General features: G+C 42.4%; 1 protein-coding gene across 1 annotated transcript in view; it reads left to right on the top strand.

Annotated features, from left to right (window-relative positions):
- The first annotated feature begins 3,662 nt into the window (after positions 1-3,662).
- Positions 3,663-22,207, top strand: part of LOC118812751 — a 53,985-nt gene continuing 35,440 nt past the window's right edge. Inside the window, exons 1-6 of the mRNA XM_036577866.1 lie at positions 3,663-3,756; positions 6,672-6,838; positions 6,975-7,116; positions 7,247-7,384; positions 9,016-9,167; positions 12,266-12,369. Of these exons, the coding sequence (XP_036433759.1) occupies positions 7,249-7,384; positions 9,016-9,167; positions 12,266-12,369 (392 nt within the window). The 5' untranslated portion in view covers positions 3,663-3,756; positions 6,672-6,838; positions 6,975-7,116; positions 7,247-7,248. The remainder of the gene's footprint in view (positions 3,757-6,671; positions 6,839-6,974; positions 7,117-7,246; positions 7,385-9,015; positions 9,168-12,265; positions 12,370-22,207) is intronic.

Here is a 22,207-nt window from a genome sequence, read left to right as displayed (position 1 = left end):
ATTAAGTGACAAATTAACCATTCAGTTTTTCAGTTTCACACATCCACACACCCAAAACCAGCACACAAGTATTACATACCCTGTTCTTTCTCAGTCTCTGGAAGACAGGCTTCCAGGTTGCTTGATGTCAGATAAACAATCAGCCAAAGAACAAGCCAAACTAATGCCAAAGCACAGTGCCGGACATCTACACCGGCTGCTTCCTCCCAGTGACTTTCTTCTTTAAATGTGCGCTGAAGTTCTCTGAGTTTGATTTATGACTCTAGAAATCATCGGTAATGATGAACACAGACCACCACAGAAATTTGATTTGCTGAAAATCAGAGCTGCGATAGGCAGCTAGGCAGAGCCCAAGCCTTCCTGTTCTGCACTGGGGCAACGGACCTACACATTGTGCACGTTCAATCTCAAAGTGTTTTCTTCCATTTTCCAGGTTGAACAACATGTTTTGTGGGGATGGTGTGAAACAGTGTGCAGTGTGACGTGTATATAATCCCTGCTGTATTAAAAAGGCAGCACACAATGGATTCTGATAAAGTCCTCTACAAATGCGGCCGCTGCAGCTTGGCATATGAAGCTATCGAATACATTAGAAGATCAGTGCTTTGAAGCATTAAATGCATATTTAAACATTTCTTCAGGCTCTGAAAACTTTTCAAAAAGGACACTGAGAATGTCCCTCTCAGCTGCAACACAACACAGTGTTCAACACACCAATATTTCTGTTTAAATAAATGTTTTGCTACATTTTGTCTGGGCTGAATGCAACCCTTGGGTTTTTGGTTGTGCTTGAGTTGTTTGTGAGTGAAAATAAAATTACATTTGAGGAGCCATTTGAAGTGGTTCGGGCGTCTGATCAGGATGCCCCCGGTCGCCGCCCGGTGGGGGTTTACCAGGCACAGCCAACTGGGTTGAGACCCTGAGGTCCTCCTAGGACCCGCTGGTGGGATTATATTTCCAAGTTGGCCTGGGAGCAGCTTGGGGTCCCCAGAACGAGCTGGAGGAAGTTGCAGGGGGATAGGGTTGTCTGGGATTCGTCTGGGATTCTCGGCTGCTACCGCGACCCTATCTGGCAGTTAAAGATGATGAATGAATAAAATGAAATGTCTGCCACCACAAACCCTGCCTTGATCACTCTTCCTTGCCCTGGAGTGCCACATGACATGCCCGCTAAGAGTGCATTGTTTTAGATTATGTAAATTTCCTTTCCCAAATTTTTGCTGAACGCAATTTCTCCTTTTCTCTGTCACTTTCTGCACATTGTTTTTCATTGAAAATACAATATCATTCACTGCTATTAAAGGAAACACATGCACACGTCTTGGTGCTTTATTGACACTCTGGGCTCCACAAGCTCACCAGCAAATCAAATTCTCTGTTTCTATATCTGTGTCTGTGTCTTTGTGATGATCCAGCTCAGAAATCCAGTTCAAACACTTCCTGAATCTGTAGAGTCGCCCTTTCCATTCCATCTTATCACGAGATCATACGAGACTCACATCCGGAGTTATGAGCCTATGAAGAGGGGCTGAGATACACGTCATCTGCCTCTCACCCTGTGGAACTGGTGGATTCGTGTGTCCGTCTACATTCTGTGTGAAACTGACCAATGGACACTCAGGAAATCACTAAGGACTGACCATCACGCCGGAAACCCTTCATTCTTCATTCAGTCCACATCGGAGACTCATGTGAAACGGCCTGCAGAGAGTTTACAGCTGCTGAAGCTGCTGCAGCGGTTTTGGAAAGTAGTGATGAAGATAACGGAGCATTTTGATATGAAACATATGAGGATCATGATATATGAAGAGCCTTTAAAGGAGAGTTTAAGAAGAGAATGGCATCAGACACCAGAGGGATAATGAGCTGTAGTTGGCCTCAGCTACACTATACACAAAGAAAGTTTGCTAACAATTCGCTCTAAGCCTAAGATATGCTCTGTTCTCTTCTGCCACTTCCACCTGTAGATGGGCCAGTGCTTCCTGTTCTACAGGGATAAACACAGCGAACATCCTAGCCCTGCCATACAGAATAAGAGTCCTTAGCAGAACAACCCCCTGAAGAAATGTTGAAGAACACTTCACCCAAAATTGACATGCAAAAGCATTTCTTGAATACACTACAACATTATTACTTTTATTGGAAGAGAATCCCAGGTTTGAGAGAGAGGCTTTTTATTTTCACTTTTTATTTTCTAGTTTGTTTATGACTGTCAGTACAAAGATGAGAGGAGGGGAGGGAGGGGTAACAGGCATCAGGTGGAGTGATCAGGGTGAATGAGCCACAGGAGAGTAGAGAAAGCAAAAACCAGGTGTGAACATGAGCAGGTAGTCAAGATATGTTTACTGTAATTCTCAGAGAGTGCAAGCGGTAGAACCTGCCCTCTGATCTCAAGGGAATTTCTTATGAGCACAACATGGCACTGAAATTTCACTCTTAGGAATTCCTTTGTGGTGACAGACTTGCCTGCCCTGCCTTCCAGTGTCAAAGCTACAAGTTAATAGACATAAAAAATAGTCCAAACTAGTTAAGGAGGTGAACAAATACTGTATACTGTATGTTGCTGCTCTGGTTGCTGCTTCAGTGACTGCTATGCTCATATATGCTAGGCTCTCTGCTAAGCTGCTAATATATCATAGTGTGTTCCATCCTCCTCTGCACAGCTCCACATCCTCTCAGCACTGTGTGCTGCCTGTGTTCTGTTCTGTATTTACTGTAAGTCTTCTGTATTTATTTACTGTACTGTATTTTCTGCACTGTGTTCCTGTGGGAATGTTGTTTTGTTTCACTGTGTACTTGTATACAGCTGGAATGACAGTAAAGCCTGACTTGACTTGACTTGAACTATTATTCATTATTAGTACATACGACTGCTGGAAGGTAATAAAACTACATTCTGAAAAGATGGTTCTTCAAGGGTTCTTCGGTAAAGACAATGGTTCTATATACAACCATGAATACTCAAAAAGTTTCTTTGCATGGTGAAATGGTCCTTCAGATTGATGGAAAATGTGTTGTATATGATTCCACACAGCACCAAAAAAGGGTTTTCAGAAAGGTTCTATAGAATCATATACAATACAACACATTCTCCATCAATCTGAAGAAGCACTTCACCATGCAAAAAACCATTTTGATTATTTATGGTTCTATGTAGAACCATTATCTTTCCTAAATAACCCTTGAAGAACCATCTTTTTAAAGAATGTACCACAAAATGACCTGAGCAGAGTTGAGCTGGACTTTAAAACTCAACGGAACAGCATGTCCACCCTCATAGTCCTTTTCCCTTCCCCAGTTTCCTCTGCATGGTTCTTCCAGCTGCTTTTATGGCCACGAGTCCCTCCTTCCTGAACATTGACTAAGGTTCCCAATTGGAGTTAAGTGTGGCATCCAGGAAACCTATAGGAGACAGGAGACACCAAAGCCAACAGCACGGAGGCACAAACAAAAAGCGCACATACCCTGTCATTAAAGAGTTTAGCATTTTGTTAATGTGTTATCAGTTCAGAGAAGGAAGAAAGGACTAAATAAGAGGGGAAAACCCAGTAGATTGGACAAATCTAACCTAACCAGCTCACAACTGTGACAAATAACAACAGAGCTACCCGACTACACCAGGACAGGGCGGAGCTCCATCTGTTCTGAGAAACTGAAACTTAGCAGCATAAAAGGCACAGAACTTTCATTTTCACCTAGATCAGCGCAGCTGCTGTGTGTATGCACCATCTTTTGAGTTCAGTTTTCGGGATTGAAGTAAGTGAAACAAAATAATTCAAACAATTTTATCTTCAAATACTGTTTGACATTTAAAATCGTTTTTTATTAATTGTACTGCTTATTAATTTGACACTGAGTGATCTACCATCTGTACAACACTGTAAGATTAGACTGACTGTACAAAATAACAGAGCATGTAATGTCCACATACTATAGGTCCTAAATAAACATATGACAGTGCTAATATTACTTAGATATAAAAGAAAACATCAAAGCTAAATCACCTAGTTTTGGAAACAAGGATAACTTTGTTGTGCTGTAATGGCATTTTCACCACCATGTTTTAGGAAAAACAAAGTATTACAGTGATACGAAAACAGTTATCATTTATAAAGTTCATGTGAAGGTACTACTTTTTACATAGTTACAGGCCCTCTAATTAGCAATTCACTCATTATGTGTTTATTTATTATTGATAGTTGTTATGTAATTGTTACATATACAGTATTTCATTCATTAACCCTTTTTCGAGTGGCATACCAGTAATTACTAATTACATTGAATGTAGATCCATAATCAGCAGCATTTGTAGCGTTTTAGCTCACTGAAAATGTTGGAAGTTGATAGTGATGATGAAAACACCAGTGAACTGAAAGCAGTTTATTCACTAGTTTTGACTGTATTAAACAGATGAGCACAGGTGATAGAGTTTGGATGTGTAACTGTGATGGTATTTAAATTAGCATCAATGTGATGACAGGATATATAATAAACTGACAGAGAATATTGTTCTCATTAATAAAAAGAGTGTTTTTTTTTCTTGGTCAGAGTGATGGTACTTTTATAAAATGGAAACCATCTCCTACCAAGCTGGTATAATATAAATGTATTTTTTGGTTGCTGGCTCTTGTGCTAGCTTGCTATAGCTGTAGACTGTGACTGTACAGTATTTCTATATTCATTGAGACTACTGTAGTAACACCAGTGGACACTAGCTGAAATTAATGTTTACCTGGTAAATGTACACAGTTCAGCGCAGACTTATCTATAAAGATAAAGCCATTCAAAGGTCATGTGACAATGTTCAAAGATATAATATACATTTTCCTCCTTCAGCTTGTCAGCCACAACATTTGGCAGCCAAATCCTTGGCATTTGTTCACGTTACATCATTGACCTAAAAATACTCTCATTTGTAATGTATTATTCTTATAATTAATCTTATTAACTGCCATAACTCACCCAAACATAATAGTCTAAGCAATGAGCCACATAATTTGAATGTAATAAAATAGGAAAGAAAGATCAAATGCAAGAAACACTGTAGAAAAAAAAAGAAGTTGGAGTTTAGCGACCTCTAGCGCCCTCAGGATGCAGTGTAATAAGCTAAAACGTAATTTTAAGTTAAGCTGACTTTGTTTTTTTGCATTTATAAGAGTTTCCCTTCTCAAAGGAAAAAAACTATACCTTAATCAAATTGTCTTAGGCACCACACCATAGGCACTAATGCAGCCCCAGACCATCAGAGATGCAGGCTTTTGAACTGTGTGCTGATAACAAGCTGGACGGTCCGTCTCCTCTTGAGTCTTGGTTTCCAAAAAGTATTTCAAATTTTGATTCATCTGACCACACAACAGCTTTCCATTTTGCCTCAGTCCATCTTAAATGAGCTTTGGCCCAGAGAAGACGGCAGCGTTTCTGGATCGTGTTGACATATGGCTTCTTCTTTTCATGATACAGCTTTAGCTTGCGTTTGTGGATTGTAGAGTGAACTGTGTTCACAGACAGTGATTTCTGGAAGTGTTCCTGAGTCCATGCAGTGATTTCCAGTACAGAATCAGGCCTGTTTTTAATGCAGAGGCGCCTGAGGGCCCAAAGATCATGAGCATCCAATACTGACCGTCGGCCTTGTCCCTTGCATACAGGGATTTCTCCAGATTCTCTGGATCTTTTGATGATATTCCGTACTGTAGATGGTGGAATTTCCAAAGACTTCACAATTTTACTTTTTTCCACAATTGTAGACGCAGTTTTTCTCAGATTGGTGAACCTCTGCCCGTCGCTACTTCTGAGAGACTCTGCCTCTCTAAAATGCTCTTTTTATACTCAGTCATGTGAGATAGTTACAAATTACTCCTCCAGCTGTTTTTATTAGTACCACTTACTTTTCCAGCCTTTTGCTGCCCCATCCCAACTTTTCTGAGATGTGTTGCTGCCATCAAGTTCTAAATGAGTTAATGTTTTTCATGAAGTGGTAAATTGTCTCACTTTCAACATCTGATATGTGAAACATAAAATAAAAATAACTTTTTTAAAATTTTTTTTAATATTTCCCTTTTTATCTGTTTCAACCTATCAAACCTCAGAAAAACTAGATATCATGATGCATATCAGGTATTGTGAAAGTGTCTTTATGTATCACATTACTGTATTTTATAGCCATATTGCCCACCTGTTTGCTCAGACAGAAATCCAGGTGGCTGATTTAGTTTGGAGAGTCTCAGAGGGCAGCAGTGACCAAATTCCTTAAAGCTTCAGGATTAGCGAGAGATTATTTTAGATATTGTGGGTTAAAGTGCTGTGTTCTCACATGGTGAAGGAGGACTCAATGTCTTCTACTCAAGATCTTTTCTCCTCTGATAATTATATGCTAACTTGTTGAGGTTTCACTGGAGGCCATTACTGCTCATTTTTTAAACATTTTTCAAATCATCAATGCAAGTTAATCTCCTAAACAAACCTGCTGACTGTAAAATGCTTTATGTAAAATTATATTTTAAATTGTAAAATTACTTTGTCATAAAAAAAGCTTTAAAAGAACATTTAAAATAAGCCAGTGTGGCTGCTTTTTCCATCATACATTCACTTGTAATCTAATTCATCTCTTGAGCTGAGTTTTGTCATGTTTGTCATGTCTATGTTTTGTGTGTTCTGTATGTTTTTGGTCTCAGACTGTAGGAGGAGTGTTATTGTGAGATCAGGATGGAAAAGCAGAAAATATTCAACTTACTTCAAAAACACAGACTGGAAAAGTACTACAACAAATTCCTTGAGCTGGGAATTGAAACTGAAGTGGATTTCTTGGACAGCATCACTGAGAAGAACCAGGATGACATGGGTATGAATGGGATATATAGCAGAGAAGTTGTCAAATGCTGTGGATTATCTCTATGATCTTCAGAATGGGAATCAAATCTTTTACAGAGTGGCAATGAGGATAACCTGGAATGTTTTTGTCTTGTTTTTCCAAAAAGGGTTCAGTCCAGCTGAGAAAAACAGGTTCCATAATTTGACAGAGTTCATTAAAAGACTTGGCACAGCACCCAGGTTTCCAGTGAAGAGCGTACCAGCTGTATTACACATTCCTGGGATGTCCAGAGCAGAAGGAAATCACAGGTGAATGTAAAACAGATCAGGTTTAACAGGAAACAGTGAAGTACTTTCATTAAGTAGACTTAATGAAAAAAAAGTGAATTAATAGTATCAGGCTGCTTTTATCAGAAGCTATAATATAACCATATAACAGGAATGGACCCTGACCAGAACACTGTGGAGGACCTCATGCTGAGGATTTGCCATCAGGAGACCTTTGGTGCTACGATGTCTGTGTGTTTATTCACTGCTGAAGGAGTTCCGCTGACCGACGATCCATATTTCAACACATGTGAGTGATTATTACTGTCTGTTCAAAAGGAACTTGACGTATGATCCTTTTCAACAGCCATGATATCCCCTCAGTGTTCATACAGTTGGACAGCTTTCTTAAACATGAATGAGAGAATAACTTCAACAAACGTCCACAGCTCAGATATTTATGATTATATGCACAGGGAAGAGCATCAAATCATAGTGAAAATAAGTGGACTAATACAAAGGCTCCAAAATGACTTTAAATACATTCTTGTTTCATTACCTTACGTTGAAAGTCAAGAATGTTTTGTCTCCTCCTGTAAAGTAATTTGAAGATACAAGTGTTTCTTTGGACAGCGGTGATATGTTTATTCAGAGCTGAGTTAAAGAACATGGCTAATCTTCATAAAGAACACTACAGATTGTTTTTTTTACAAAAACTTTCATCTCATTTATTTTATACTATTCGCTATTTGCACTGTGCATGCAGTCCTGCTTGTCAGATGCTGCCAGTATCATCATACATATCCTGTTAAGGAAGTTTATTTCCTATGAGTTCTGCAGTCGGTTGAACCAGCTGAACATAAGTTGATTGGACTTAAAAGATCATAAGTCCAGCCTAAACCTCAAGTTGAGAGTAGTTAGTTTAACATTAGCGACACACAGGATTTCAGTTGCACCACACTTCTGGTACATCTTAACTAGTAGAGTGTAAAGTGGCCGTACAGCACTCTGCAGCCAATCAGTAACGACACCCGACATAAACAGGAAACATTGCATGCGTGATCTACACCCACAGCAAATCACTCACGTTTCTCTCTTTTCGTGCCGAATTTACTTCGCTTGCTTTGTCAGTCGTATTAGCTGTAATTCAAAAAGACACTGTTTTACAGTAAAGTGGTGTCAAAGCGTCCGTCTCTTGTATGTGTTTATTCTGTTCTGATGTTCAAACTGTGCTCTGTTGCACAGTATTTTAATGCTACTTTACTGTCTTATTCTATCACTGTCTTATTCTGCTGAATAACAGAAAGGTAACGTTAGCTTTGATAGCTATATTTTAATAATAATCTGTAATGTGTATTGTATGATAATAATCTCACACAGCCTGAGCTCTGGCAGAGCTGCTCTTGTTGCTCTGAACACAGTTGACTTGTGTGCTTGAACAGAGTCACCCACCATGTTTAGAAATGACCCTGTAGAAAAAACATCTCAGTGCTGGACATAAAGTAGGGCTCTGTTCCAGTCTGTGTTGGTTTCAATCTCCGGTCGACAAAAATTGGTTTAATCTATCCTGCAGAACTGGTCGCCGACGCAAACAGAGACGTATTTTGTTTTCTTGCAAATTTTCCCGTCGATCAAATCAACCAGCCATTTAAACTGATTTTTACAGCAGAACTTACACCGACTATTGGCTGTGTGTACATTTCAAGTTATAACTTAAAGCTACGTTAAAACTATATTACTTGGTGCAACCAGTTAAATTCTAGTAGCTCATAAACTCGAATGTAGTGGCAGTTTACACTCAAACTAGGCTGCGATCAAACTTACATTCAGCTGGTCCTTGGTTTTCTACAGCTTCTTATTGATGAGCAGTTTTTTAGCTGTAGTTGTTGTTTAGTGGCACCTTTTTGTTTGTAATGTATTTGTTTTTAAATTATCTTACAGGGTCACTGAAGGATAGGCATATTGAACATGAAAGCAGACTGTACGCCATATTTACACCAAAAGAAAACCTGAGAGATTCTCCTGAATGCCCAAAGCAAAACACCGTCAGAAACGAAGGACCAGTTACTGTCCGCTGCCACATTATGCTCAAGGTAGTGTAGAGTACAACTCTGATTTTGTCCTACCTTAAAAAATGCACCTCTCAAGGAAATGTAGAGCTGTGGGATGAAAAAAATGATCTTACAAGCTTATCGTTGCTGTCACACAGAAACCCTGCGTCTCCATTTATGTTCTTTCTGTCTTTTTTTTACATAATTTGAAAATTTGAGGTACCTTTTGCATTGTGTTAGATTTTCATGATGAACAGACCAATAAAAACCAAAAATATTTAAACACGTTTTAATGTTAACATCCATTATAGCTTCATTTTCTTAGTAAAAGGGTCATTTTTGAGAAAGGCAGGTGAAAACTAATAGCATGAGATTTAGAAACCTTCAGATGAGTTCAAGTTTGAAAAATAACACGTTAAAATGATATGAAATCAACTTTTCCATCCTAAAGAAAGACTTAATGGATAAACAAATTATAACAACAAGCACAGCGAAGCAGCTTTGAGGGCAGTATTGCACATCAGCAAGCAGAGATAATTGCACAGCAGTGTTAGGAGAAAAGCAGAAAAAGAAAATAAGGAATAATCTATCTGTTTCAATCATGTGATCTTTTACTTGTAGCAGCCATTTTAATGACCCAGAAAAGTCAAATAAATTTCACACGTGAAATATAAGTGACGCTTCTAATGATGGAGAATTAAAGGATACAGAATCTGTGATTCTGACTGATTCACATGTAGTTCCCAATAGTTACTGATTTAAAGTTGTAAACATAAATAACTCGCCGGCCCACAGGACGCTGGAGTTCCTTCTCTATGCAGACACGGACACTAATTTCACTGTTAGAGTGGTAAAAATACTTCTGATGACTCCGCACGCTACACTGTCAGAATAAAAGTACTGTACAAGTACATTTTTCATTAATCAAGGTTCAACTAATGTAAATGTCCCATCAAAAGCACACGTCCTTGAATAAATAAGTACTTTGAATTAATGTTACTTTTAAGGATACAAAATAACTGAAAGGTGTGTATGTGTAGTTTATGAAAACCTAATATTTAAAACATAACAAACGTAACATAACAGAAAATAAGGAGACTCTGGCCATGATGTAATAAGCCTTTTGAGTCATTAATACCAAAGGCCTGTTTGTAGCCTGTTTTTATGTTTAATATGTGGACCATGTACAAAATACATTAATCTCAAAAGAGAAGAGATGGTTTGTACCAACAATAGCTAACATGCTATGTAAATACATAATTAAGACTAAAAACACAATATACAATACCAAAGATAAAATAAATAGAATAAAATTCAAAATATCAATTAAATATATATATATCCAACTCACACCCCCAAACTATATCTCCTCCAACCAACTCAAATGCATACAAGACCTTCATCAACCATCGTTTATCAATACAATAGCACAAGAACCTGATTATGTTCATGTGAACATGATTGATTTCTTAAAATACTTTTTTTGGTTCATGAGAAAAAAGTCTTAAGGTCCACACAAGTTTTCTAATCAGTAGGTAGTGCATCCAATTGTTTAATAGCTTTGTATGAAAAAGATTGTGCAGAAGACATAGGAACACAGCATATAGGAATACTGCACTGCCCCCTGGAGGCAGACCATGTGGCCCTGCACTGATTCTCAAAGCAAAGCTGTACAAAGGTCTTCAAACATATGGGTGCAGTATTATGGGTAATCTCATACACCAGGCGGACACTGGAGCACATAACTAGGTGATCAGAATTCAACATATTGTACTGAGAGAGTATTTGACAGTGGATGGCTTGTTTATAATATGATTCAAGTGGTTTCACAGCCAACTTACCTATTATTATATGCATTATTGTATGAGGAATTACACTAAAAGAAATGAGAAAATCATTGTATTTTAAAATGTCTTAGATGCCTCCATTGTGAGTGAGTTTCTAAAATATCTAAAATTTGCTAAGATATATTTTATTGTGTAGCTCATCTTTTTTATGTGTTTCTTGAAACTAAGAGTTGGATCCTGAACAGTACCTAAATATTTAAACTTATCCACATTTTTATATTTAAATTTTCAGAAAAACTCCTCTGTTTTTTGTTTGCTGATGAAACACATATTGGCTGTTTTCTCGACATTCAGAGTTAAACTGGAACCACGTTGCAACTTTACAACTTTATCCACAATTTATGATAAACTAAAACTTGTAGTGCATCCATCCCATGGATATACTGGACTGGATATAGTGTCATCAGCATACATCTGAATCTTCACACCAGGACAAACTGACGGAAGATCATTTAAACATAAACTGAATAAAAGAGGTCCTAGTGTAGAACCCTGTGGAACTCCAATGATGCATGCATTAAATGATGATAAAACAGATAATCTTCACACACTGAGATTGATCAGATAAATAATGTTATCTAGTTTTGTGCATCTATAGAAAGTATATTTTGGAAAAAAAAGTATTTGATTTACTGTGTCAAAGGCCTTATGCAGATCAAGAAAGACTACCCCAACCACCCCTCCTTTATCCAGTGCAGTAGAATCAGTAGAATGATTTTCCTAAATGCAAATTTTTGACTGTGTTTGAAAATCGAGATGTGCTACCTTCTCTAAAGCCTTTGAGACAGCAGGGAGAATATTAACTGGTCTACAGTTGCTTACATCCTATCTCCTGATTTATGAACAGGAGTTAATATTACAAGCTCAACATGTTAGGCAATCTGCTCTCCTAAAGTGAATGATTAAAATGTAAGTCACTGTGTGAGTTCAATTATTTCTACATTTTTTTGAGAAGGAGATTGACGTATGCCATTTAATTTAAGCTGTGCATCCCCACTCTTTACGCATTCTTTCACCATAAGTCTATCAATACTTGTCAATAAATTTACTGTTCCCTTCTGCAGCTTTGATAATTTCAGGGAACAAACTTGATTTAGCCTTCTGTAGTTGACTTGTCACCATATTTCTAAACTCTTAAAAATCAAACAATCTGTAATAAACTAATGTTTCAATGTAGCGCACAAATCTGTGAGTAAATGTGTTCATCTGATAATTTTACAGCATATCAAAAGTTTAAATATGTGTGTTTATATCAGCAGTTTTAAATTTACATATATATTTTTTTTCAACTAGGGGAATCATGACATCAGAGTAGACCTGGAGCAAAATACGTTGGCTGACCTGAGAACGAGACTTTCACTGGAAAGTGGAATACCTGCGCATGTGTTATATCCCAAGTAATTCTTTGTTATCTATGTTCATATTAATGGAATGATATCTAGATATAAATATACAAAACAGTTGGGAGCCTCTTTAGTACTTTGTTACATCACCTCTCCTTCTAAAAGCACTTAATAATCGTTTGGGCAGTGAAGACACAAACGGATCCAGTTTTGAAAGTGGAATTTTTTGCCGTTCTTCTGTTATACAAGTCTTCAGCTTTTGTTGTCATATTTTGCACATCATAATGGTTTTCAGTGTGAGACAGTTCTGGACTGCAGTCTAGTCACCTCCACTCTCTGATTAACAGCCATGCTGCTGTTACACGTGCTGAACATTTCTTGGTGTGTTGTGTTGAAATAAACATGGACGTGCCCAGAGGTGTAAAGAGTACTGAAAATCTCTACTCAAGTACAAGTACTGTTACTGTAGTGATCATTTACTCAAGTACAGGTAAAAGTATTAGTAAATAAAATTACTCCAGAAAGAGTAAATGAGTAGTTCATTAAAAACTACTTAAGTACTGAGTTACTTAGTTACTTTTTCTTATTTCTGCTGTCACAACCTGAACATGTTTCTGAGCTACTTGGCTACATCGCTGGAAATAATCTGTACAGAAAAACACTTAAGCTTAAGTTCTGAGAGCTGAGACTGATCACAGTTCTGCTAGAGCACATCTACACACCTTTCTGTGAACTGAGTGAGGAACAGGGTTTACATTACACTGCATGCATTTCATGGTTAGATGATTATATAAAACTTTGTTTATCTGTTTCCAGTAAAGTATTTTAGAATTGCTGAAAGACTGTCTGGAGGTTGTTACTGTTTAATTAAGTTCATTTAAAAGAAATAAACAGTCAAAATTATGAGTCGATCACACCTAGTGTGCTAATTAATAATGTAATTTTAGTGATTTTAGAATCCTGCTGCCCATCAGCTCCCTGGACTCTAGCTTACGTTAATAGGTGTGAACCTCTACAGACAGTAAACACATTCACAGCCTTCACACTGTATATTTACACTGATATCTGTTCAGAACATTTACACCATTAAAAAGCAGCAACAGCAGCTTTGATTTTACTGTAATATATTTCACTAGAAATCATGGAAATCATGATCACTTACAGTTAAACAGCTACACAGACTCTCACAGTTAAAGATAAACACCAAGGCAGAGAGAAGGAGTAAGAGACAGAGAGAGAGAGATACTGAGAGAGAGAGAGAGAGAGAGAGAGAGAGAGAGAGAGAGAGAGAGAGAGAGAGAGAGAGAGAGAGAGAGAGAGAGAGGAAGAAAGAGACTTTTTTTGACTTTTGACTCACCTGACTTTTATTGAACCAGCACTTTCTTTAAAACAGTCATCCGTCACAAAGTGTCATCTTAGGCTATATTGAAATAAATTAACTGATTAAATAAAATAAGACAAACACTTTATAAATAGATAAAAACAAGAAAACAAAAAACCAGTCCAGCTCATCTGAGCTCAGGAGCGAAGCAGAGCTCATCCTCGCACACTGAGCACACGGCCCCACCACAGCACCACATCGCCTCAAAGGCCTCCACATCACACACGCTCTTATAATAATTAAACTCAATTAAAATCCTTGATCTGACCAGCCTAGAGAGAATCCTTGTGGCCTCGCAGTCAGTACCATGCGCCACCTTGTTCTTACGACTGATGTATATTGCCATTTTCACCGTCCCAAGAATGAAGTTGATCAGTTGGCATTTGGATCTCTCTCTTCTGACGTATTTAAAACCAAGGATAAAAGTCTGGAGTGTAAAAGTCACATTAAGAGACCTAATAACAGTCTTTAAAACTTCAAACAAAGAGCAAAGCCTAAAACAGTCCATAAAAGCATGAAACACAGTTTCTCTCTGGGGACAAAAAGGACACTGTGGTAAAATCTCAGGATTTAAAACAGAAATAAAAGCGTTGACTGAGACAATACCGTGTAAAATCCTCCACTGCAGATCAGCTACTTTTTTAGTCAATGGTGGTTTATACAGCGCTCTCCACTCTGGCTTCATATCATCACTCAGATTAAAAACATCACGCCATGGTGTGTCGGTTCTACTGTGCAGTCTTTTCTTATTCAGTACCTTCACACAGGCTCTGTACAGCAGCTTACCAGACACTGTCCCCATGTTCATTCTAGACTCCCCCTCACACTCCAGAAGGGGGCCTTCACAGTCCTGTAGGTCTGGCGTGATAGTGATGTCCGGGAATGGGTCATGCTCCGTAGGGCTGACCACCCCTGCACTGTAGGCCCTCACCTGCTCGCGTTCCTCAGGAGAGAGAGCTGTCCTCCATCCCTCGAGCAGCTGAGCCACAACTCGCAGAGATCTCATCCCCAGCCTCGCAGCCACGTCCTCCACCCGAGTGAGATCTTGTCTGGCGACGTCCATGAGCCGGCGGAGGGTTGTGACTCCCGATGTCAACAAGACTCTGGTCAGTGCAGGGGTGATCGTGCCCTCCAAGTCCAGTCGTGTGCCGTTGAAAAGAGGCTCCTCCACCAGCCAGTGCAAAGTGGAGCCAGCCTGTTTATTCACATTAAAAAAGTCCCAGATTTTAAAAAGTCCTCGATAAAAAACAGGCAACCCAGCAATGTCCAGTGTTTTGGTGCTCATTAAAAACAATGCTCTGTCCAACCCCAGACCACCTACTGTGTGTAATATTGTGCAAGATACCGCCCTCCAAACCAGCTCACTGGGACCAGCAAGAAGTCTCTGGATGAACTGGAGTCGGAAAGCAGCGGCCCTGCTAGCCAAGTGGACGAGTCCTTGCCCCCCTTCCTCTTTTGGCAGATGTAGAACTCCCCGCGGAATCCAGTGCAGTCGATCCCAGAAGAAGTCCACTAGCACGGCTTGCCGGTTCGCCAGCAGATTCGGTGGGGGGTCCACACAGGCCAGTTTATGCCAGAGCGATGATGCAGCCAGGTTGTTGATAACAAGCACCCTTCCCCGATAGGACATCTGGGGGACTAACCATTTCCACTTACTGATGCATCCTTTAATCTTTTCAACCATGCCATCCCAGTTCTGTGCACTACACATACTGTTCCCCAGATACACCCCCAGATATTTAAAACCACCCCTTCTCCACATCAACCCATCTGGAAGAACTGCTTCACTTTTGGTCCAGTTTACTTTTGCAGATGATAAAACCCTAAAATCATTTAAAATTCCAGCTAAAACATCCACATCAGTCTGGGTACTTGCTATCACAACAAGGTCGTCTGCATACGCTGAGACACACAGTGGAGTAGAACAGCGAGAGAGACAAACCAGAGATGCAGTCTCTCAGTTTGCACAACAGAGGTTCAATAGCTAGAGAGTACAGCATGCCAGACAGAGCACAGCCCTGCCTAATACCTCTGTGCACTTTAAAAGGAGCACATAAACCACCATTAACTTTGAGTACACTCTCAATGTCACTGTACAAAACCTTGATCATGGCTATAAAACCTGGGTTGAAACCAAAGTTCTCCAGAACTTTCCACAGATAGCAATGTTCAACCCAGTCAAATGCCTTTTCCTGATCCAAAAAAATGAGACCAGTCTTTAAGCCCAATAGTCTGGAGACTTCCAAAACATCACAAATTAGATATACATTGTCAAAAATTGACCTTCTAGGCACACAGTACGTCTGGTCAAGGTGAACCACCTGCTCCATCACCTTCCCCAGTCTCGAGGCTAACGTTTTTGAGAGCAGCTTACAGTCAGTGCACAACAGAGAGACAGGGCGCCAGTTCTTCAGTGCAGCTAGGTCCCCCTTCTTGGGTAGCAGGGTTAGAACAGCCCTCCGACAGCTCAGCGGAAGCTTCCCTTCCCTTATGCTGTTCTGGAGAACATCCAGTACATCCTGCCCCAACACTGACCAAAACACTTTATAAAATTCAACAGGGAGACCGTCAATACCTGGCGCCCGACCATTCTCCATGCCCTGGAGAGCCTCATACAGCTCCCCCAGAGAGATATCTGCATCCAGCACTGCAGCAGACTCTCGCGTGAGCTGGCTGAGGTCACGGAAGAATCCCTCCTCCACCTCTCGTGCCTCTGCCCACTCGCTCTCGTACAGCTTTGAGAAAAAGCTGATTGTCTGCTGGTGAATTTCAGAAGGCTCAGATAAGAGATCCCCTGATTCTGTATGCACAACATGCATAAACCTTTTCTGTCCATTTCTGCGCTCAAGACCAAAGAAGAACTTTGAAGGAGCATCCATTTCCGACACGCACTGGAAACGTGAGCGGACCAGCGCCCCCTGTGCTGTTATGCCTAAAAGGTCAGCCAATGCATTCTTTTTAGTTTTCAGAGCTTCAATATGCCCCCGATTTCCTGTGGCCTCTGCTAAACCCTGGAGCGCCACTATTTCAGTCTCCAGAGCTTTGAGAGATCTGGCTATGTCCCTTGTGACATTGAGAGTGTACTGCTGACAGAATACTTTAATTTGTATTTTAGCTATGTCCCACCACTGCTGCAGGGAGCTAAAAGTCGTTTTCATTGAGCTAAAAACATCCCAAAAAAAAGTAAAAGACTCTCTAAAATTGGCATCCTCTAAAAGCGCAGTGTTAAAATGCCAGTATGCACTCTGTGGCTTAACGTTACATTTCCTTACTGTGCACTGGACCATACAATGATCTGAAAAACCAACTGGGGAGATAAGACAGCGTGTAAAAGCAGAAAGTTGATACCTAAAACCATAAAATCGATCCAGCCTTGCCAATGAGAGTGTGTTATCTCTTGAATGTGCCCAGGTATACTCTCTCTGCCCTCCATGGAAGTTCCTCCAGACATCACACAGGTCATGGGCCTCCAGCAACGCACACAATCTCTTACGGGACACAGCATGAGGTTCTATATGGTTCCTGTCCATGCTGTCTGCTGTACAGTTAAAATCCCCGCCCAGTATTAAAAACTCATCAGAACCACAACCTGCAATTACGGTGTCCAGAGTGTCCAAAAAGGACATCCTGTCCAACCCCCCAGTTGGGGCATGAACACAAATAAAAACAAAAACAGTGTTTTCAAAACATGCTGTCACTTTTAAAAGTCTGCCATTTAAAATTTCTTCCACTGAATAAAAATAAGGAGTAAAACTCTGTGATAAAAGAACAGCCACCCCACCACTGGAAGAAGAGTTATGACTTAAAAAGGCAAGCCCCTCCCACTCTTTAGCCCAGTCTGCAGTGTTACGGACGTCACTATGCTTTTCCCGTACAAATATAACATCAAGTCTCTTCTGCTTCACCAACTCATATAGCTTTGCCCTTTTACCACAGTCTCTCGCCCCATTAATGTTCAGACTCGCCACTCTGACATCACCCATTAAAAAATAAAATAGATAAAAAACACTGAAAACAGAGGCCATTCTGAACCAGAGAGGGCAGGAAGTGTCAGACCTCATCCTCAGTGCTCATTTTATTCAGTCTGGTCAGGATCTTCTTCAGCCTGTAGATTTCTAAAGCGGTGAAGGACCCTTCCCTCCTAAAATGCCTGACGTCATGAATGAACTGTGAACTGTTTGGGAAATGCTCTTCAACACGGACGCCCTTTTGGCCTTTAGTGACCCGCAAGAACTTTCTTATATCGTCAACTTTATAGAGCACAGCCATGTTCTCTTCCTGCGAGCACACCGACCAGCCCAAGTCAGACAGAGAGCCGTCGCTCTCAGACTCCACCTCATTCACCGCACTGCTGTCTGTTTTGGCCTGTTTAGTGCCCTTCCCTCGGTTCCGCTTCTTTCTTTTATGAGGAACTTTAAAAACAAGTCTCTTCTTCCATTTCCACCTCCACTGTAGCCTCCACTGCTGTACCAGCTAGACTGACCTCAGTCCCGCTGTCCCTTACCTGGTTATCTTGCTCCCCCAGGTCAGGAATCCCCCGCTCCTGCTCCTCACCACCAGGCTCGTCCACAGCGGGCTCCTCCCCGGTTAGCGCCACCGGGAAAGGCTCGTCCGTGGCCGGCGCAACCCCAGCAGACATTTCCGAGGCTGGCACAGCCGCAGCCGGCTGTTCTCCCGCAGGCGCCGCAGCCGCCGGGTCCCGCGCAGCCGGCCGAGCAGCAGCCGCGGGGGGACGGCCACCGCGGGCTCAGCCGCGGCAGGCCCCGGATGCTCCACGCTCACGGCATCATTAGCGTTAGTGCTGAGTTTTTCAGGGCAGGCTCGGACGAGATGTCCGGTCAGGCTGCACCTGAAGCACTTCATGTTGGTGTCAGACGACACAAACACCGTGTACTCAAACCCCTCCACTCTGAACTTCAACACAGGTCCAGCTCGTCTTCACCATCTTTTAGCACCATGAAAACCAACCTCCTGAACGACACTAAGTGCTTCACCAGGGGCGATTTACAGCCGAGGGGGATCTTTTTAATGGGGGAGACAAGTTTTCCAAACCGGGACAGCTCCTGAGCGATCAGCTCGTCAGATATAAACGGGGGGACATTGGACAGAATGATCTTTTTGGACGGAGTACTGAGGGGCAGAACAGACACGAACTGATCATTAATCACAAGCCCACTCTGCACCAGTTCGTTGGCTTTGTCCACAGTGGACAGGAACATCACCACAGCGCTGTTCATGCGCGAAGCAGACACAACATTATTGTACCCGACAGCACTCCCCGCCGCCAAACAGCACTCCTCCACACTCGCGCGGCACTCCACCTTCACTCCATGCTGGCGAGAGAGGCTTTCATACAGCCTGGGGTTTTGGGACGCCATGCTCCCAGCAAAACGCCGGTAACAGACTCCCCGCGGGCCAGAGCCCCGCACACACCCCACCACACCTCACTCACACACAACCACTCACTCACTTACTCACTCACTCAAACAAACTACAGATACAGACTGACAACGACGCAACAACAGAGAAAAAAAGTTTGGCAAAACCCCAACCACTCGCACTCACGCTCACCGCGCTCCACTCACTCTACCGCTCACACCCGCGCATACGCAGAGAGAGAGAGAGGCAGAGAGAGAGAGACAGAGAGAGAGAGAGAGAGAGAAAGAGAGAGAGAGAGAGAGAGAGAAGCAATAGAGAGAGAGGGACAGAGACAGAGAGAGAGACAGAGAGAGAGAGAGAGAGAGAGAGGCAGAGAGAGAGGGAGAGACAGAGAGAGAGAGACAGAGAGAGAGAGAGAGAGAGAGAGAGAGAGAGAGAGAGAGAGAGAGAGAGGGCGGGGAGGAGAGATTAGATCAGGCCAGTCAACGACACCACGACAGAATCACTGCTCAGAGTTTATGAAGAGCCTGTATTAGACTAGATTTCTTGTCTGACAGCTATAAACGACCATTTATCTCCACACCAGCAGCTAAACTAGGCTGTATAAATGGTAAACTGAAGGCTGTGGGCGACACCTGTTCACTAAAGCAGCTCACAGACACTGTAATAAAATATACGCAACATATTTCAAGTTTAATAGACAGAAGCATTTTAAAAGAAAAAAGGAAACCATGCACACGGTACCTGTTTAGCTCGACTAACGAGAGCTGTGAGAGCGGATCTCAGCAGGTTTCATTTTGTCCGCTGATAATAGCGCTGTTTTCTTTAGTTCATGTTAAACTTGTTGGCATCCATCTGTCTCGGGAGACAATGGAGATTGCGCCATGGGTATCAGTCTGTGGTTGAACTACAGCGCTGGCTGTGACTGTAGAGCCCGTTCCTGGAGCGACAGATCTTGTTGCAGGTGCTGCAAGTGAAGTCGGTTACTGGTACTGCAGGTGCCGATTCTGCTTTCACACGTCTGCGTGCCCTTTTCTCCTCCCACTGCTCTTCTCTCCCCTGCTCTGACATCTTAACAGCTGACTTGATGACAAGTTTCCAGGCGCTGCGGTCTGCTGCCACTGCTTCAATGCCTGATTATGCGATGCCACCCGCTTTGAGGTCCTGCTTGCACGTATCTTTGTAGCAGAGTTTGGGCCTTCCTGTGGGTCTAGAGCCAGCGGCAAGCTCGCCAAACAAAATATCTTTGGGTATTCTGCCGTCTTGCATGCGGGTCACATGGCCGAGCCAACGCAAGCGTCGCTTTGTGAGCAGAGCAAACATACTGGGGGTTCCTGCCCACGCTAAGACCTCTTTGTTGGGAATGTGGTCCTGCCAGGAGATGCCTAGGATTCTTCTGAAGCAGTGGAGGTGAAATGTATTGAGTCTGCGCTCTTGGCGGGAGTACAGAGTCCAGCACTCGCTACCATACAGCAGAGTGGTCAGCACACAGGCTTGGTATACAGTAATCTTTGTCTTGATGGTTAGCATGGAGTTGTCCCACGCTCTCTTTGACAGGCGGGCCATTGCTGATGAGGCCTTGCCAATTCTGGAGTTCAGCTCAGTGTCCAGGTTGAGACTGCTGGAAATGGTGGAGCCAAGGTAGGTGAAATCCTCCACCACGTCAAGAGTGCAGTCACCAACGGAGATGCAGGGTGCCGAGCTGACATCTTGACCTAGGACTTTGGTCTTTTTGGTGCTGATCGCGAGACTCTTTGCAAGCGTCGGAGAAACAGTTGATGAGCTCTTGAAGGCCAGCCTCGGTGTGCGCTGTCAAGGCGGCATCGTCGGCAAGCAACATCTCACAAATGAGAACTTTCCGCACTTTTGTCTTTGCACGGAGGCGCGTGAGATTAAACACGCTGCCGTTGCTTCTGGTATGAATGTAGACTCTCTCCTCAGATTGACTGAAGGCATAGCGCAGCAGCAAGGAGAACAGGATGCCGAAGAGTTTTGGGGCGAGAACACAGCCCTGTTTGGCTCCGCTCTTGATGAGGAAGGGTTCAGCGGAAGAGCCATCGTACTGAACAGTGCCTTGCGTGTCCTCGTGAAATGAAGTGATGATCCTCAGAAGCTTAGGGGGACATCCAATTCTCTGCAGGAGTGTGAACAGGCCTGACCTGCTGACCAGGTCGAACGCTTTGGTCAGGTCTATGAAAGCAATGTACAAGGGGCGTCTCTGCTCGCGGCATTTTTCTTGCAGCTGCCTTAGCGAGAAGATCATGTCAATAGTAGATCTCTCAGCCCTGAATCCGCACTGCGCCTCTGGGTAGACGCGTTCTGCAAGCAACCACAGTCTGTTTAGTACGACGTGAGCAAAGGTCTTCCCGACAATATAATAATTGTTGCAGTCGCTGCGGTCGCCTTTGTTTTTGTACAGCGTGATAATATTGGCGTCTCGCATGTCCTGAGGCACGGTTCCTTCCTCCCAACACTGGAGCAGGAGTTTGTGGAGGTGATCGAGGAGGCTGGACTGTTTGCCTGCTTTAATGACCTCGGGATGGATGCCATTGTTTTCCGGAGCTTTGCCACTGGCAAGAGAGTCGATGGCCTTGCTGAGCTCCTCAGTGGTGGGTGGGATGTCAAGCTCTTCCATGATGGGCAGGGGGCTCGTATTTTCCACCGCTGTGTCTGTAACAATGGACTCCTTCGAGTACAGCTCTTGGTAGTGTTCTACCCATCTCTCCATCTGCTTTCCACGGTCGGTGATAATGATATCGCCGGAGGTCGATTTTAACGGGGCGATCTTGATGGCGCTAGGGCCGAAGGCCTTCTTCATACCCTCATACATAGCTCTAATGTTGCCGCAGTCAGCAGACAGCTGGATGCTTTGACACAGGTTCTGCCAGTAGTTGTTAGCGCACTGTCTAGCGATCCGCTGGGCATCACCTCTGGCCCTTCTAATGGCAGCAAGTGTCCTCTCACAGGGGTCATGTTTGTAGTCAAGTAGGGCAGTTCTTTTGGATGCAATGACTGGCTCGAGTTCCGCAATTCCGGCTTCAAACCAGTCAGGGTTTTTCTTTTCCCTCTTGCCAAACAAGTCGACAGCTGACTTGTAAGTGGTGTCACGGATATGGTTCCATCTCTCTTCAA

Source organism: Colossoma macropomum, unplaced genomic scaffold, assembly GCF_904425465.1.
Source record: "Colossoma macropomum unplaced genomic scaffold, Colossoma_macropomum, whole genome shotgun sequence".
In the NCBI taxonomy this organism is placed as follows: domain Eukaryota; kingdom Metazoa; phylum Chordata; class Actinopteri; order Characiformes; family Serrasalmidae; genus Colossoma; species Colossoma macropomum.
Note: the sequence above shows the minus strand (reverse complement) of the source record. Positions and strands in the feature narration are given on the sequence as shown.